This window comes from Alligator mississippiensis, chromosome 13 (genome assembly GCF_030867095.1).
Source record: "Alligator mississippiensis isolate rAllMis1 chromosome 13, rAllMis1, whole genome shotgun sequence".
In the NCBI taxonomy this organism is placed as follows: domain Eukaryota; kingdom Metazoa; phylum Chordata; order Crocodylia; family Alligatoridae; genus Alligator; species Alligator mississippiensis.
The window spans coordinates 49,501,737-49,520,097 of record NC_081836.1 but is presented as its reverse complement, the minus strand read 5'-3'; the positions used below and the strand labels follow the sequence as shown (position 1 = coordinate 49,520,097).

General features: G+C 40.0%; 1 protein-coding gene across 15 annotated transcripts in view; it reads right to left on the bottom strand.

Moving 5' to 3' along the window:
* Positions 1-1,734: 1,734 nt before the first annotated feature.
* The window catches only part of SUN1 (Sad1 and UNC84 domain containing 1), a 47,612-nt gene continuing 30,985 nt past the window's right edge, over positions 1,735-18,361 (bottom strand). For all 15 annotated transcript variants that reach the window (XM_019494691.2, XM_019494684.2, XM_019494686.2 and 12 more), the window contains 10 exons: positions 18,053-18,286; positions 15,756-15,842; positions 14,454-14,497; positions 13,093-13,231; positions 9,662-9,913; positions 8,771-8,855; positions 7,997-8,112; positions 7,223-7,390; positions 4,781-4,873; positions 1,735-3,579 (listed from right to left, as the gene is read on the bottom strand). In XM_019494691.2, coding sequence (XP_019350236.1) covers positions 3,466-3,579; positions 4,781-4,873; positions 7,223-7,390; positions 7,997-8,112; positions 8,771-8,855; positions 9,662-9,913; positions 13,093-13,231; positions 14,454-14,497; positions 15,756-15,842; positions 18,053-18,286 — 1,332 coding nt within the window. In that variant the 3' untranslated portion in view covers positions 1,735-3,465. The remainder of the gene's footprint in view (positions 3,580-4,780; positions 4,874-7,222; positions 7,391-7,996; positions 8,113-8,770; positions 8,856-9,661; positions 9,914-13,092; positions 13,232-14,453; positions 14,498-15,755; positions 15,843-18,052; positions 18,287-18,361) is intronic.

The window sequence follows — 18,361 nt, the reverse complement described above, 5'->3', positions numbered from 1 at the left end:
CTGTGATATGGCAGAAGGCAAATACACACACCGTACAGACAAAACCTAAGGCCTGGTTGGAAAAGAGATGAAGAACATTAGCTAGAATAGATCAGTGGGATGGAGACAGCTCCATGTTTTTTGGTTGCCAATGCATGAACCTTTTGATACTGCATACACACACACACAATTATGTTCACTAACGTAGCTGTGGAAGAAAGAATTTGATAACTTTGCCCATTGGTCCACAAGAGAAAACAAGAGAAGTGAAGCCAGATGTAGCAATTATAGTTACTGACTATTTTAAGATGCATTTGTTAGCACTGCATATACTATAGCCAGACAACATGGAAACCCTGTTAATTTTCATAGGTTAATAGAGAATGAGGACAACCTCTTGTTTTGTAATGGACAACCAATTATGAGCACACCGCCCTTCCATATGGGTAAGTGCCAGTGTACAATTTGATTAGGTTTACTGTGGCATAGTTTCAGCAACTTGATGGCTTTCTTTACTTGACCTCTCAGCCAACCCTTGGAAAGGCATCTTTTCTTTGTATAACACCTGGTGCATTTTAACTGGAATGTGAAGGAGGAGAAAGACAAAAGGTGGAATTGAGAGTAGATGAAGCCTTGTCTACACCATTCATTCTACATTGTTTAACAGCCTGAGGAATAGGTTTACCAAAGGCCAGGGTTATCCCAAGTCCTGCTGTTTCCAGGAAGAGGTGGTAGTAATGGTAGCATCATATTTTATGCACAAGTGCTCCGATACAATTCTCTCCTCCCCTTGAAAGGATTAAAAAAAATTCGCCTCTCCCACCTCCCAGGCAGCCTTCAGTTGCCACACTATATAAGCTCTTCTGGGTGAAGAGAAGGACACATTAGGATTCACAAAACAGACCCGTCTCTGGAAGCTAAAAAAAAAGGTAGGCGTAAGTTTTGACAGGCACTGAGCTGCTCAGCACTAAGGTGCTTCTGGACATGCACAGCAGCAGGTTTTTAGGTGCCTACAGAGCTAGGTTGGATTTTAGAAAGTTGTGTTTAGGGGCTCAAGTGCCTACCCCTTCCTCGATCCAAATGGACCTTACAGGTAAGTGACTAGGACCTGCACAGATTTAGGTGACCAAGATGCAGGAGACTGAACTTTACTGGGGGAAAAAAATTCAGCCCTGTAATAAAATGCATGTTCACAAAAAGTCTATTTTTTGGCAAAATTACTGGAACAAGCAGGGGGAAAAGATGCGTACATTTTCCAGACAGTTTGAGCCTTTACATGCGACAGAGGGGAAGAAAAGCTGTTCCAATAAACTCTGAACTGCAAAAGAGATGGGAGTTATTAAATCAGTGATACTCCCCTAACACCAGGGGTGGTAATATGGCGTGTGGGCCAGATTTGGCCCACAGAGCTGTATCATCCAGCCAGATGTTTGGGTACAAAAACCACCCCCAAAAAACTGAGTGAGAACTACTCTCCAGTATCTCTCTTGTGGTTCTTGAAGGAATTCTTGACACAGGATGCTTTCATTTATATGTAATAGTTCTTTGCCATGTCTTTCCCCTCCTCTAATTGTCTACCCTTGTTACCTCATCCACAGGAAAGAGCTGGGATCTTCAAAGAACAATTTTATGCTGAAACATTTAAAAAGATGTAGAAGAGGAAATACTGGGTTGCCAATCAGATTTTCAGTTTTCAGAGTTTTATAATTTCAGGAATCCTTAAAGCAGTTATTATCTGAGAAGATTCATCATAAATACAGAAAAGCATCTTTATTACTTGTTTCAAATATTACATGCACTTTCAAAAATTAAAACTCTTTATTTAAACATCTCAATAGCATCTGTCAGTTTGGAGGCAGCAAACGACATTTTGAAAAGCATTTACAAAAATACATTGCACAAAGTCCTATCTTGCGTCTTTAAAAATAAGTTAGTGTTATTCAAAATATTCCCACCCCAGCTGCCTAATTTCAATTTATACAAGATAATTCTGATTTAAATATCTGACCTATAATATGAAACACCTGTACATGTTTGATCTAGCTTTTCTGCATAGGCCATTGCTTCTGTTTCTAGTTGAACTTAAAGTGAACAAAACACTCTTCCCATGGAGAGCTTTAAAAAAATCTGAGGACTGTTGTGCAACATACATAACTCTATCCAGAAAACCAGTCAGCACCATCATTCATCTTTCTGAAAAATACATAGCTCATCTGTAACTAAGTTTACCCAATAAAATGCATTACAACAGTAAGAGAAGATTTCTGCACAGAAGTCTCTTTCCAGAATCTTGTTCAGAAAGAGTTTCCAGTAATACTCAAAAGTTATGAAATGACCCTTAAAGTATCAACACAGGGAGAGCAACAAGTGATCTTTTACTCAATGCAAGCTCAAATTAAAATTCTAAATCAAGGTGCTGCCAACAAAAAACTCTAACATTCCTTCTAGGATAAAAGTTTTCCATTTTAAGGGTAAAAAGTGGAAACAATGTTTAAATACCATGGCACTGAGCCTAAAATAAATCTCTTGCAGATAGTCCATGCAGATTCACTTTTTAAAAAAGTTCTGCAAGGTTCTGCTTGAAATCACTCATTTTCACTTACTGTATTTCCATTGTCCAGCAATGACTCTAGAGTGTCAGCCTAATTAATCCTGTCCTGAAGAGATCATTTCTGGGGTATGAAGTTTTTTTTGTCAGACATTTTAGCCGTGAATTAATCTCAGGCAGACACCTGACTATGTTTTCACCTTAGTGTACAGTAAGACAAACCAACCACACTGAACATGAGTACAGCAAGCTAAGTGAATAAGAAGAAAACTTAAAATAACGTTAGTGGTTTAAAAAAATCAATGCTAGCTTTTAGATTAATGAATGGCCCCCATGTTAGAGAAAAGGTCTTCAGGCCTCTGGTGTTTAAAACTAGTTTTGGTTGTAGTGATTTTCCCTGACAGTAACATTCACCATATTCTACATCTAGCAAGGAAATCTTTGTGGGCCTAGCAAGAAGTTCAAAAGCCAGGGTCAACTTACACACAGTTAGTGTTTAAAATATATCCATAAGTTTTGTCTTATGGTACCAGGCTAAGAAGTGTGCAGATAAGCCCTGTATTAAAAACAGATTTCCAGCTGCAGCAAATGTGGTTTATTTAAAAAAACCTATACATTCATTTGTAATAAAATAGGTATCACCTGTTTGCTAACTGAGTTTTGTGAACCAGAGTAGTTTACATGCAATATTTTATCATCAGCAATGACACAATAAAATATAAAGCTGACTGGCAATCATAAAGCTGAGCATCAGAGCATACAGGAGTTTTTGTACAAAAAGTTTGACTGGGTCTTCAGCCTTTTATTCAAGAGGAGCACTGAGCCTGTAGTATGTCACACTTCCTCATCCTTTAAAGATTCCAGTGTTCTAGGCTTTCCAATATATACAAACAGAAAAATGTACAACAACAACAGAAAAAGCAAGCTATGGTAGTAGTTTACTCAGCAGGTCTCCCATGCACTCTGAACCGATAGAGACAGGTGTACTCTGTATGGCCCCAGTTAGAAAGGATTCTTAGCTCCACTATTTGGAATGCATTTTCGTTTTTCTCCTGTGGAGGAAACGTGATAAAATTAGGTATCTAATATACAAACACATCTCTGAAGTCAGTTCTCAGATTCTAGGCAATGATGCTAATAAACTCAAGTTGTTAAACAGCAGCCTAATCACTAAACTGTGTAAACAATTAGCAATTGCAACTTATCTCTCTGCACAAAGCAAATCAAAAATATAAGTTGTCAAACTTTCAACTTTCCTTGACTGTTTTTGCTCATTTGACCTCTAAGTGAACATTTTATTTATAAACAGCATAGTTTTGGTTTTTTATTAATTTAGTTTACAAATACTCACGGCAAGAATACAATTGTGAGGATTATAGTGCTACCCCCCCCAAGCTAGAGTAATAATCCCAGCCACTGAAGGTCTTGGCTGAACAGCGCTGCCATTTTTGTAAGGGTTATTAGCAAACTCAGTTTTACACTTGCCTGCCAGACTTAACACAGATATTTCCTTTCCTTTCCATGTGACAAGATAATTAGTAGAATTCACAGATTGTTTGGAATTGGACAGGCCGCATCATGAGCGCTTCTGCTATGGCCTCACACTTGCAACCTCCAGGCTATCAATCATAGGCTCTAGTGCCTGCGCCTCTCCAGCCCCCAACACAGATACTGACAATTTGTAAGTTAAATACCAAAATTTGCATTCTTGCATGCCAAAAAGACTTTATTCATTATAGTTCAAGACAGTTATAGCTTCATTAAGTTTTTGGAGTTACTGAGTCAAGAGAAATTAGATGTGTTGCCTACTTTCACACCAGCAAATAGCACTGCTTTGATTAAGGTTAATTTACTACTATGGCCTTGTAAATTCAGAGAACTTTCTACAGTTTTAACTGGACTTTCCTTTCACTGCGCTGTTCATGAAGGTAGGGGAAGACTGTTTCTTTACCAGTTTCACTCTAAACTTGTCTTTATTTAAGAGGGGATAAGCTAAAAGAGAGAAAAGGAGAAAGGCAACTCCCCCCCCACCAAAAAAACTACAACAACAACAACAACGAATTTTATGTTTGCAGCGTTCATATTGTTTGCTCTGCTTGTAGGTGTCATCCCCTCCACCACCCACTTTCAGTCAAAAGCCTTTTGAGACAGGGATCTACTCTAGTCATAGAGCGCCTAGCTTGCTTGACTGTTTAACAAAAAGGAATTGGCCCTTGGTAGGCTACTAATACAATTCTACTAATGTAGCCTTACCGTCACTTGAAATGTCTGCAGCGGCTCTCCTCCTTCATCATACATGTACTGTCCCAGAAGTATGCCTTCTTCCTGATATTCATCATCCAGGCCCTAACACCAAGAGAAAGCCTTTGATATTTTTTTTGTCCACAGATCAAAAAAGCAAAACCAAAAAGACACCCCCCGCCCAGCAGGGATTCTCAACCAAGGTGCCACAGCGTTGAGATCCTTTCGAGTACTGCAATGACGCACAATATTAGCACTGTTAGGTCTGCAAATATGATTCATAAGATAAACCCAGAGATTTCAAACAGGAATCCAGAGTGTCAAAAACATTCTGACCTGCTGTGACCAGCAGAAGAATCTCTCTATTAGAGAATAAGAACAAAAAAACTGCCATTTACTGGGTCAGATTGTAGATCCATTTTGTCCAATATTCCATGGCAGAAAGCAGATGCTGAAAAGGAGAGCAAACAGGAAACAACCAGAGTTTTTTCCCTGTGCCTCTCCAACTTGCAGTCTTTCTTTAGTCAAAAACTAAATGAAAAACAAAAAAACTGGCATTTTCTGAGGGGCGCCTCAAATCTAAAAAGGTTGAGAACTACTGCCCTTAAGGTACGTCTAACGTATCTTCTGCTAGACGCAGGCTGCCATCCCAGCTACCTCAAGTACTTCAGGCAGTCTAGCCATAGCAACAGAACTCTGCATGCTATTATTTTCCCAACAGTCTGCCATGAAGACATGCTTTAGGTGTTAGCTACATTTACAAGCTATCACTGTTTAGAGGGGAAAATAGCAAAGCCGCTATTTCTTATGATAGAGAAAATCAAGCCCCAAAACTAACATACAAAAAGGCAGGCAGGGGAAATGGTGGAGAGTTTCTGGGAAGAACTGGATTGGTACTGCAGCTAACTCTTACAAATTTCAAGTCCATTAGAAATCAAGCTTAAAAGGTTTCTGGAGGTCAGAAAACTAACCACACACTGTTGAATATTGTAGATCACTTGTGGCAGTGCCTGAACAGGATCATAATGCATTCTTGTTAGAGGTGCACCGATACACTGGTCCGATATCAGATCGGTATCTATATGGGGAAAGCTGTCTATAAATCGGATACTGACCCAATAGGGCCAATAAATGCCCGTGCTGCAAGCAGCTGTGGTGCAGCATGGAGCAGAGGCAGCAGCATAGACAGCTGCCTCCAGCTGGTAAGTTGGAAGGGGATGAGGGAGGGAAGGGGCGTGGGCAGATCAATGCTCCCCGCAGTGAGGCAGGCACTGCCCAGCCAGGGTGGGGAGGGGGGGCACGGGATGGAGCCACAGCTTGTGGGGTGGGGGCAGCTTCTACTGTTGCTTGCACCCCGGGAGGGCAGTTGGGGAGTGTGCACCCCTGAATCTGCGCAGGGTGGGATGGGTGGCAGCTGCGGAGTGGAGCTGGAGCCAGAGCTGTGCAGCTCTTCTGGCTGGGGGCTGGGCTCGAAGAGGACTCCAGTGGCGCTGGGAGGAGGCTGCACCCACCTCAAATTTTGCTCCAGCTCCGCTCCCAGCCCCATGCTGCTGCCTGGCATAGCCATGGTTTTTTCCGGCACTTGGATGGAGACAGAACGTTCAGCCAGGGCTGTGGTGGGCAGTGACGTGGGGCTGGAAGTGGAGCCGAGGCAAAATTTGGGGTGGCTGCTGCCTCCTCCCAGTGCTGCTGGAGCTGGCTCCGAGCCCAGCGAAAAAAGCCCTGTGTAGCGCTGGCTCCTCCCTGCAGCTGCTGCCTGCCCCGTGCCGTGCAGATCCAGGGGCACATGCTCCCCCACCCAGGGTGGAAGCTGCCCCCACCCCACAAGCCATACCTCTGTCCCACACCTCCTCGGGCAGTGCCTGACCCTGCCCCCTCCCTCACCAGGGAAGTTGATCTGCACCCCCTTCCACCACACCAGACTTACCACCTGGAGGCAGCTGTATCAGATATCACATCAGTATTGGCCAATATGCCTCCTTAAATATCGGCTATTGGCCCCCAAAATCTCCATCGGTGCACCCCTAATTCTTGATATGAACAGAAGTGGGCTTTACAGGTTCTCTTAGGATAATACCCACACACAACGTTGTGATTTTCTAATTTACCTTAAAAAGCTATAGCTAGTTATTTAGTATGGAAATCTGTCACTAGCAGAAAGTTCAACCAAACAGGACATCAACTTTTCTTTCAAGTGCTTTCTTGTGGAACAGATGGGTAAACTGATAACAAAATCAAAAAGCACTTTTAAACAATGCTTTACTTCTCACATTCCTAGGTCTCAAAGCTATTTAAGAAAAAAGGAACTGCTTTAGGAGGAATACTGCAAGTTTTTTTCTTAAATCAAACTGGTTACAGCAATTATTTTTCAAACTATAAAAAAGGTATCCAACTCAAACACTGGACAGAGTTAAAGACTATTTAATGCCTTAAGTTTACCAAAAAAGGACTTACATATACCGTAAAATCCTTAGGTGCACTGGTAATGTTACCCGTCGGTGACAGTGTTTTTGGTATATGTTCCAGCGTAAAAGCTGTTGGGTAGATCTTGATAGAAAGTCGAACTACAAGGTACCCCTGTGATCCTTTGAAAGCCCAACAGTTTCCTGGATACATCTCAGGCTAAAGGTCAGTGGAAGAAAGCAAATACTGAACATATTTGTGAAAGTACTTTTGAATTAAAATATTTTGATTAGGTCCTGCCACTAGCTGGGTTCTGTACTCTGCTACATAAATAATTCCATCCATTTAAGACTATTCAAGTGAATCATTGATTCAAAACAGATTATTTTTCCTGTTTGCAATTGTGATCCTAATCACTATACATTCTCTGCAACGTGTCTATTATAGGCCACAGACAGGTGCTAACTGGAAATGATACATATTTTCTTGATTCAAAAGGTTTAATAGAAGACAAAAAATTGTAGTTAAAATTTCCGTTATGCATTCTACTAAGTGACAGTGAACTAGTCTGTCAAAACCAATGGCCTCTTTCTACCTACTTTTGCCCAAAGCCCATGTGCCACTTTAGTCATCTTTAAATCATAAACAGGGTTTAAGCATGACTTATAGGGTGCCCTGGTGTTGTACAGGCTCTCTGCACAGAGCTACATTCTCAGAAAAATGCAAAGTTTTAAATAATTTTCCAGACTACATAAGAGCCCTAGCATCTAAAAAGTCATCTTAACCCAAATATCAATGTAGAATGTTTACTCGACCTTTAATTACCTGAATTACCACTCTGGGAGATTGTGAGAAATACCACAAAGGAATTCCAAAGAGACTAATTAGTGCTGTTTTAGTTTCATACGTCTCAGAACAGCGAGTACTCAGAATACTACCACCTCGAGAAGACAAAGAAAAAGTCAAATTAACACAAATAAGAAACGATTCTGTATTTTATTCCGTCTTTTATCATGAAATTGGCCTACTTGGTTAATTATATATCACGCCAGCTTAAGCAGAATCTGTCAGTGCTTTACTTCGAAGTATTACAAGCCTGTCAATTTTAGCAATTTTTCTTTAAGCACATTAATATGGAGACAAAAATGTTTCCCGTTTTTCTAAATACTAGTACATCAGCTTTAAGTGGCAAGTGTGTTGTAATCAAAACGGTTTAAACTTCTGGATAGGTGAGCATTTTCCCCAGTAAGTTTTGTTCACCACTGCTATATCGTACAAAATAGTTATCACACAACTATCTCCTTATTTTTTCTTCAGAACATATGTATAGAACAATCCTACTGCAGGTACACCCCTGTCCCCCAAAACACACATGCAACCAAGTTACTAGTTTATACACTCTAAAAGATGTGTACTACCAAATGTGAAAAATGTCTAGTACGAGTACATACATCCACCTATCACAAATTAAAACAAGTTAGTTTACCCATTTTTTGTCACTCAGATAAAGTTAATTGCTACACATTTCTACGATGCAAAATGAAGCCAGATTTATCTACTGTTCAATGACAACTGTATTCAAGTCTCTGTTATATTTACCTCCAGATTCTAAAGCGAAGTCCACCATACCAGTCTTGTCTTGAGAATAGAGTTTCAGTGCATTATTTACAATAATGCGTGCTTGCTATAGGCACAGTGAAGAATGAGAAGAAAAAAAACCATTTGAGTAGTTTGGTTGTGTGTGCACAGCTAGGTCAGAATGAATACAATTTTATTTTTAAAAGAATCCTTGAGCCCCACTTCATTAAGAGGTAGGAGCCAATTTTGATACGTGGCAGATAGAAAAATGGAAGCTCAGGAAGGAATCATCCAAAATTAATTAAGATATCAGTTTAGTCTATCCATTAAGCTACATTTTACTTCTTTGTACTTTGGATATTCCCCAACTCTCAAGATGGTACAGTTTGACAGCTCTTACAGATAAAGGCAATAGATATTATGTTAGCAGTTACATACAATTTAGCTATTTATTTTAAAAACATAAGAATGATAATGGATTTAAGTAACAAAACTAGTAATGCTTATAAATACCCAATCACAAGTTCATGGCGCTGTACCGCTGTCAGTACTTGCACTGTTGAGCCTTAAATTGATCCCCAAAGAGATATACAAAGAGCCTGTGGCACCATGTGCACCAAGCAATACTGGGCACAATAAAAAATTTTTAAAAAAACCTAAGAAGGATTATATCAACTGTTGCTGAAAACAATAAAATAGGAAATGCTGCCAGGTTAGCTAGCTTAATAAGAATTACATTGCAGACTTATTTTAGACTTTTTTGAATTCTCATTAAACTAATTTATCTTGTATTTCCTTTTTTTTTTTTTAAAATCATTAACTTACATTTAACTATTACATACAGTAAACACTTGCTTAAAAACAAAAAAAGTTATCAGCTCAACTTCCAAATGCTCTTTTTAGAAGGCTTACCGCTTCCGAGATACCAGAAATCCCAGCATTAACAGCACTTGTAACAATTTCAGAGGTTGACTTTTGGTTTGAGACAGACATATGAAAAGATATGTTCTTGAGGATTCGCATCTCTAGATCTTGTAACAAGGTCTGCAAATCATTCTTGCTCACGAATTTAGACATCATCCACTGCAGCAGCGATTCAGAGAAGTCACTGTGCCGGTCACCAAAAAACATAAGCTTGACAGATTCCTTGATCTGGGCATCTACCTGGTGAAATCCATCAATAATAGAATCTTTATAAAAAGTCATTAAAGGAAATGAAAATAGACATTTGCAGAAACAGTAAAAGGTTTTCTGAACAGTCAATGAATAGCGTTAATCTTGGTGAGGCCCCCTATACACATTATAGCTATGTTGCATGTTAATTGTGGCATAAATGGCAAGGGTGCCACACATGCACCCAATTTAAGGCATCATACAATGGCAAACCAGCCATAAAAATAGTTTATTTATATCAAAGTAACTGCTGGTTTGTATGGTGTCTTAAACTGAAGCTATGGCAGGTCACAGGTCAGGGTCAGCAATCTGCTGATTGTTGGCCCTAGCCCCGACCTGCAGACACTCAAGCTTTCAATGCGCTGGTACTGGGAAGGCCTGAGAAGCCCCTGCACCAGCAAGTAGAAAGCTTTCAATTTGATCCCCAATCCCAAAATTGCACCTTGTGCCACACGTGACATGGCATGAGGTGCAATTGTTGGGACTGGGCATCAGATCCCATGGTGCCTTTAAAAATGAACTTGCGCAAAGGGCTCGAGTTACCTCAGCTGGAAACCTCAGTTGGCATAGTAAACCTCTGATGGAAAAAAGGGTACATCTTGCAGCATTTGAAATACACTCTTTGAAATTGCTCTTGCAGGTGAGGGGAAAGATGGCCGTCAAAGAGTCTTTAACTAAATACCCTGGTTTTGCCAATCAACCTTTTGTCTTCTACTTATGTCACTGTTATTCACAAATAGTGAACATATGATCAAGTGCTAAATTGCATTAAACTATTAATTTGTCATCACTAAAGTCATCACCTTATTTTACTCCCAGTAAATAGTTTGAGTTGTTAAGGACCATGGCAAACCTCTGAAGCTTCGAAAACAAAAGATACAATAAATACAAAGATGGTCCTTTTCCACAAAAAGTCAATAAACAAACCACAACTACATTATCCTCTTGAATAAGATGATACATTTATATATAAATTTATAAATGCAATCTGCTTGGCCTTAAATTTGAAGAATTAAGTCTTTTTTAACAGAAACAAACAGAACTTAGTTTAAAAAAACAAAACAAAACAAAACCCCCCCACAAAAATCCCTAAACATACATCTGTGCAAAAGAACTGTCTTTTCAAAAACTGTAAGCAAACACTCAGGCTAAGTAACCACAAGCATTTTTTTCTTAGAACTGTTTATTAACAACAGAAAGATAAGTTATTATTTTAGTAGGGGGGCACCGAGATAGATTTTCTTGGTCAATACTGATAGCTGATTATTCACCAGGCATATCAGCTGATACCAATCTGATTTACAAGAGCACAGCAGGGCAGTGTGGAGAGCAGCTCCCTGCAGGTAAGTCTGTGGAGGGGGCGCATTGAGGCCCCCACAGTGAGGGAGGGAGTGGCACAGGCTGGGAGCGCTGCCCAGCCAGGGTGGTAAGTGGTACCCCGGGGCTAGAGTGGGGAGCAGGACAGAACCACAGATGGCTTGTCCAGGGGATCAACATCCTGGCACTTAAAAACAGCAGCAGGGGCACTTGAACTAAAGCTCATAAAATGAGCTTTAGTTCAAGTGCTGCCACCATTTTTAAGTGCAAGGACACTTTTAGGAGTGGAGCCAAGCGAGGCTGAAGGCAGGCTGCCCACTGTGGGCTTGGGGCTCTCTACTCTGCTACCTTTGCCCTAGGAGCAACACGCTGACTGTGTATCCCCTGCCTGCCTGGTAGTGGGGGGGGGGGGGGGAGGGGGGTACAACTCGCTGCCACTACTGCTGCAGAGCGGGCAGGGAACACGCGGCCAGCGCACAGCTCCCAAGGCAAAGGCAGCAGAGTGGAGAGCCCCGAACTCACAGCAAGCAGCCTGCCTCGTGCACAAATCTCCCTACTCCCTCCCTCACAGTGGAGGCCTTGCTCTGCCCCCACCACACCCTTTACACTCCACAATCTTACCTGCAGGGCGTTGCTCTCCACACTGCTAGGCTGCATTCCTGGCCACACGTGGCTGTGCGCATGCATGTGGTGTCCAGGGGCCCCGGCCAGAAGGCATATTATATTTAAAAATCGGTGAGATTGGCTACACCAGCCAAAAAAAAAACACAACAAAAAAACCCCAGTAGCCAATAATGTTATTTTTCCTTTTAAAATCGGGGCTGATCCGATATATCACAGCACCTCTAAATTTAAGGTTTGTTTTTTGCTCCTAAAACTGTTTAACTCTCTTCCGAGAACAAGATCTACACATCCATATAAAATCTGAATCACAAGGAGTTGCAAAAAGGTTAAGGTGCTTAAAATTAGCCACTCGACCTAATGATCAAACACAAATGTCTCAAAGTGCTAATAAATTATGTTCAGTTACAGCTTCACATCTCATTCATACCTTCCATTTTTATTTGTTAATGCTGGCTACAATGGATTTCTTGAAAGGGGTAACAAAAAGGACCAAAGCAAAACTACAGTTCAAAGACAGGCTGAGAAAAAAAAAAATAAGAGTTCTCCGGGTTGGACACCAAGGTTCAACAAAAAAAGAGCACACTTAAAAGGCTGATATTTCACAATTATGAATTAACCACATACTCAGAGTCTCTTTCAATTCAATATGTAGTCAATAGCTACAGGGCTTTTTTTTTTTTTTTTTGCTTTAAAAAAAAAAAAAAAGTCTCCAACATTATAACTAGCTACTTTGAGCTGAACCTCAGGGTCAAAAGATAACTAAGTGCAGATACACGACTCATCTTTGATCAGGTGGCCACATGCTTAGTGCTACCAAAAGTTTAATTAAGGCATACACCCAATTTCTACATAAGCAATATCAGTTCCCTCCTGCTGTTTCAATGTAGGGCAATGTACTGCTGCAAAAGAAGAAAGCAGAGCTATATTTATACATTAGTTAAACTGTATCAGCTTAAGTATTGATTTACAGTTGTAGTGTTCTACTGCGTTTCTAAGACTGTAAAGATAAATACTATATACACAATGCACTTTTAGTTCCATTTAAGAACAAAAAGTTCTTCTCTTAATTTGTATGAGATGTATAGTAAAATTAGACAACTAGGTAACTACTCAACTCACAACTATGACTAGGGTGCCTCACTATTTGCTCTAGTGACTACACAGTTTTCAACACAAGCGGTCAGATGCAGAAGAGTTACATTTTATTGAGATGCAAGTATATAACTTACGTTTTCATATATGGTATCTACTTTCTCACACTGAGTCTTCAAGCCTTGCAAGTTAAACAGTTCTACTCTCATACTAGCCAACTCTTGTTCCATTTGTTTAGCTTTGGATAAGAGGTTCTCATACCGTTCATCACCCACACTAGTATAAAAACATTGTGAAATAAGAACAAAAGGTCAAAACATTTGTGCATCTAAAGCCCCCCTCCCCCACAAACATATGACAACATAAGACATTTTTGTCTTAAGCAAAATGAAGAACTTTACTGGAAAAGCAACTGAATAGATTTTGAGGACCCTGCATATCAAGAAGCTCATTTAGATTATATTTAAATCAATATCTTCTAACGTTGTGACTGCACTTGGAATTTACACACCTATGGGATGTTAGCAAAATTAAGCTGCTGATGAAATACGACGTACATAGGCTTGAGGGATTCTGCAAGGTTTCTAGGGAATAAGAGCTAAAGCTGCCCACTTATATGAATTCCCCAGAACTTTTAGCTGTGTGTACAGTACTTTAAATGATTTAATTGCTCTCAGATTCAGTTTTCAATTCATGTGCAACAAACATGAGCTTATGTGAACTATATATGAAGGGAAAAAAAGATCCATCATAGCATTTAAAAGCTATTCCATAGCCGATTTTTTAAAAATAGAAATAGGTATACCTTGTTTACACCACACAATCCCCACACCCCCAAAAAATATTCCCCCACCATGAGGCAAAACTCTTTTCCTTTTGTAATTCATATTTCCAGAGCAGAAATTAACGTAGTTGAAAACCAGATTTAGATGAAGATACAAGCTGACCCAACACGAAACCCTTGGAATGAGAACTTCTTAGTGCAGTTTTCTGAGCTGCTAAAAGTATAGTACCTAACCTTCAAAGACTGTTTTGAGGAAGTGTCAAAAATCCTCATGCTTTTAGGAGTTTAAGTGAAACAATACTTTCTTCAATCACACTCCTTAAAGAAATAAGGTAAAATCGGACAGATATGGGGAATAGGCTATACAACTGTTCAGCATTCCCTCTAAGCTGTGCAGTCGTGCAGGTGCACTCATGCCGTGCTGCCAGGTGTGCCTGAGCGGCCGTGCAGCTTAGAGGGAACGCTGGGACTGTTGAATATTCCAATACAGACCTCTTGTACTAATATCTAGCTTATCTGCCAAAGCCTATTATAATAAAAGGATAACACTTAGGCTGATGAACACTTGGGCAAAACTTTACAAGCTACTGAACTGATATTCACAATGCACTGGAAAAGAACAGTTACCATTGCAGTCCAGTGAATGACTCCTACCATCACCCATCAGTGCCAGGATTCAAAATGCAACATAGTAGACATGCACAATAGTCTTACCTCACTGTTCTTGTTTTGCTTAGTTCAAGATCCTTCTGGATGCCCTGAAAAGATATGAAAAAATATTTGGTTTCAACTTGTGTATCGTTTACTTGGAATTATTGTAATTGAGGATAATACTGCCACATGAGAAGAATGTGCGTGGGCAGCTCCATACACAATGACATGCCTAAAGCATTTAGTTTTAGATTTCAAAATTGTTGTGTTTTTGCTTAAACAGAAACATGCCCTGGCTTACTACTGATCACAGGGGAAATGCTTAACAGGGATTTTAGATGAAGTTAACCACATGGCAAATGCAGCTCAGTAGGGCTTTGTTAAAATGCACAAGTGCCCAGCTTCATGACATTATCTACTCTGCAGATACAGGTTCTAAAGTATGGGTCTCTACTTAACAGGATCTTGAGAGTCATCTTTTTGTTGTTGGGTTTTGGGTTTTTTTTGGGGGGGGGGAGGGGAGGGAGTACAAGGGAAGGAAGATGCCACTCTGTAATGATACCTCGTAACTTAAATCAAGAAGCAGTAGTTCCATGTAAATGTCCTTTATTACTTTTGACCTTGGAGCAAAATGCATGTCACATGAGAAACCTCCAGAGTCATCTGCTTCCCCAGTTGTCAAGGAGCAACTAAGTTCACGCCAAGCTCTACACTTGGCAACAACTCCTGATCATGGAAGAAGCCAGAGTGAAATCTCACAACTCTTAATAATATAGCACAGTAAAACAAAGAATCAGGCACACAGATCTCAACCAACAACAGATTTTGGCACAAGTCAAGAATGTGCCAATAAGCAGACCTTGTACTTAAAGGGAAATTTATTAGTATTGGACTACACTTCCTTTACAATAGGAGGCAAATGAATTTTCATAAAAACAAAGTTCAATGACAAAAATCTGTTTAATAATTTATCTCTGTATTTTGTCAAATAAAAATTTAGAATGGGGTTGCCTAGTCACATTTCACTTTCTAGAATGGCTGAAGTACACAGTACAAGGGAGTATTCCCTCTTCTCCCCCAGCAAACCTAGCAGGTTAACGAGACTATGATCAGTCATTTAAAGTTTTTAAACATGTTTTTTTTTTTTACATTGACAGCATTATACAGTTTTAATTTTTTGCATCTACAGAAAAGCTTGTTTGTCAGCCCCTCATTGTGGAAAGCACAGTCTTAATTTTAATTGTTGGAGTGATGCAAAACAAATGTCAGGGAAATGTAGTGAAGCAGCTTTTTTGTAATTGTCTTCAATATTTATAAACAAGCTAAGACTCCAATTCATAATTTAAAATGAAAATGTTTCAGTACCTCATATTTTGCAGAGAGTTTTCCAATATGGTCTTCCAACGTCATGATGCTCAATTTGTGTTCTTGGTATAAGGCCAGAAGGTCAGTCTTAAAAAGTCAAGAAGGGGGAAAAGTATTTTATTTACTGAGCACAAAAGTCAGTCAAATAGCTGCTGCTATTTCTCCAGAGTAAAATGGTCTCATTCATGCAATGATCATACTAGATTTTGGAGACAAAAACCAAGAGGAAGGATTTTTAAGAGGCTTTAGCTGACCTAAGTCTAGTTGTTTTTCAGTGCCATGCTGTTCTGCTTTCAAATGAATAGTCTAAGTTAGTCCTTTGAGACAAACAGCACTGGAAAAAACAGGCAATAAATGTTAACTGTACTACTTGAGATTTTTACCACCTACTATTTTTGAGAGGCAATATCAACAATAATATCAAGTTGGATGTGGAGACAGGACCAAAACTCAAACTGGGCAGCCAACTGAACTGCGTGGCTTAGTAAAAGCACTTATTTGGAAGAAAAAATAGCTAACTAGTTTGAAATGTCACACAGGATTTTTATTAGCCTATCAAACTAAATTTCCTGTAATGTTTCTATAATTGCTACAGAAAGCAGTGATGAGATATATTTTTATAAAATCTATTTAAACATATTTTGCAAACAGCCTGTAAGATTTAGCAACTCAGTGGTACAATGAGAGTCTACACGAGGAGTTATTTAGGAGCACTAGGACACTTATGGAAATCCCAGCCAGAATCATCATCTAATGTTAGCAGGGATCAGGAGAGAGAAAACTGGCTAGAAGAAGTTGTCTGTTACTAGTAAACAATTAATAAATTCTGCCCCTACCAACCAAAAATTAACAATATGCTTTCACAGTCAGATAGGACCCCCCCCACTAGTGAGGAAAAAGTATTAAATATGCTTACAGAAGGCAGTCTAGTCTAGGCATTTCATCCTCAAGCAGCAAACCTTTCACTTTCTTCCAGCTGTCACCTGACTGCACTTGTTTCACCTCAGCACTAGGGCTGTGCAAAGCTTTGGTCCCCGATTCGATTCGGTGGAGATTTGGCCTGATTCGGTGGCTGAATCTCCGAATCGAATCAGAGGGCCCTTTAATCTCTCCGAATTGAATCAGAACCCTCCAAATCGATTTAGAGAGATTTGGACATAGAGACAGCTTTAATTGTTTTTTCTACATACCTCTAGGTAGTAGGGGCTCATGAGTGCTGCGATGTTGGGGCACATGGAGAGTCCCACAAGTGGACCAGATGCACTTCCAGTCCACTTTTGGGTCCGCAGGGGAGCACGCTGGGGGACCACCCCTCCCATGCCCTCCCAGCTGGGTGATGGGTGCCTCCTGGGTCTGGGTAGGGGGTACCCAGGGTCCCCCAGCATGCTCCCTGGCAGACTTGGAAGTGGGCCAGAAATACTTCCAGTCCATTTCAAGGTTCACCGCCAGGCACATGGAGGGCCCCCTCTCCTCACTCCTGTGTCTATGTCTGAATTGCCGGTTCTCTGAATCGGTACTGAATATTCAGATTTGGATTCGGCCTAGTTGAATCCAGGACAGCGATCCAAATCAACAAATCAAATCACTGTCCCCGATTCGGACTGAATCCAAATCGAATAGGGTCCGCTTCACGCACCCCTACTCAGCACCTCACTTACTGTATGTTCCATTTCTCCCCCTTTTCCTAGCCCTTCAGCTCACATCTACATCCCTCTTATTATGGATTACCAAAGCCATTTATGTTACAGAAGTTACATTGTAATAGTGCAAGTTAGGCAGGGAAACTGCCTTGTTTCTTGCCCCTTCATTATACGCTTAGACTTCAGATAAGCAGCTTTCAAGAAAATGAAGAGCAGATCACTGTGCTGGGCTATCAGTCACTATTATTTCTTAAACTGACATTAAGATAGAGTTGAAAGTTAGCTTCAGTTTCCAGAGGGTTTGTATGAGAGAGGTCTCTATCACCATCAACTCTGCTGGGTTAACTGAATGCAAGGGGATGTGCTGGACTTGCAAAGGTAACAAATAAAAATGTTACATTTTTGGTTACAAACCCACAACAGAGACTCCTCTTCTAAGTTCAGTTTACTAGACTGTGGTGCTGATGTAGAACTTCAGAAGCAAGCAAGCAAACATACAAGCTATTTCACACTTCAGCTATTTTCTAGTCTCAAAATTTGCTCTCTATTACTCATAGTATGGAACAGGATGCAAAGAAAATGACATGATTTAAATAATAGTTTAGTATACTAATCAAATAGCATCAGAAAGAGTCACAAAAATTACTATATCTTTACCATTGAGTGTGCTGTTTCTTCAGATTTAGTTTCTTTAAGATGTTGGCCCATTACGTTTTTTATTAGTGTTAACATTTCACTTTTGTCATTCATCAGGGCAACCTGATCCTGAAGCTTCTGGAGCAACAGCATCACTTTACCATATTCTTCATCATGATGATGACATCTGTCAGACATTAAGGCAATCTGTTTTTCCAACTCTTTCATGCGGCTAAAATCAAAGTTAATGGAATCCTAGAAAGTAAAAAAGTTAAAATATGCATTTACTTTGCTTACTTTTTGATTACAGATTAGTTACTGAAAAAAAAA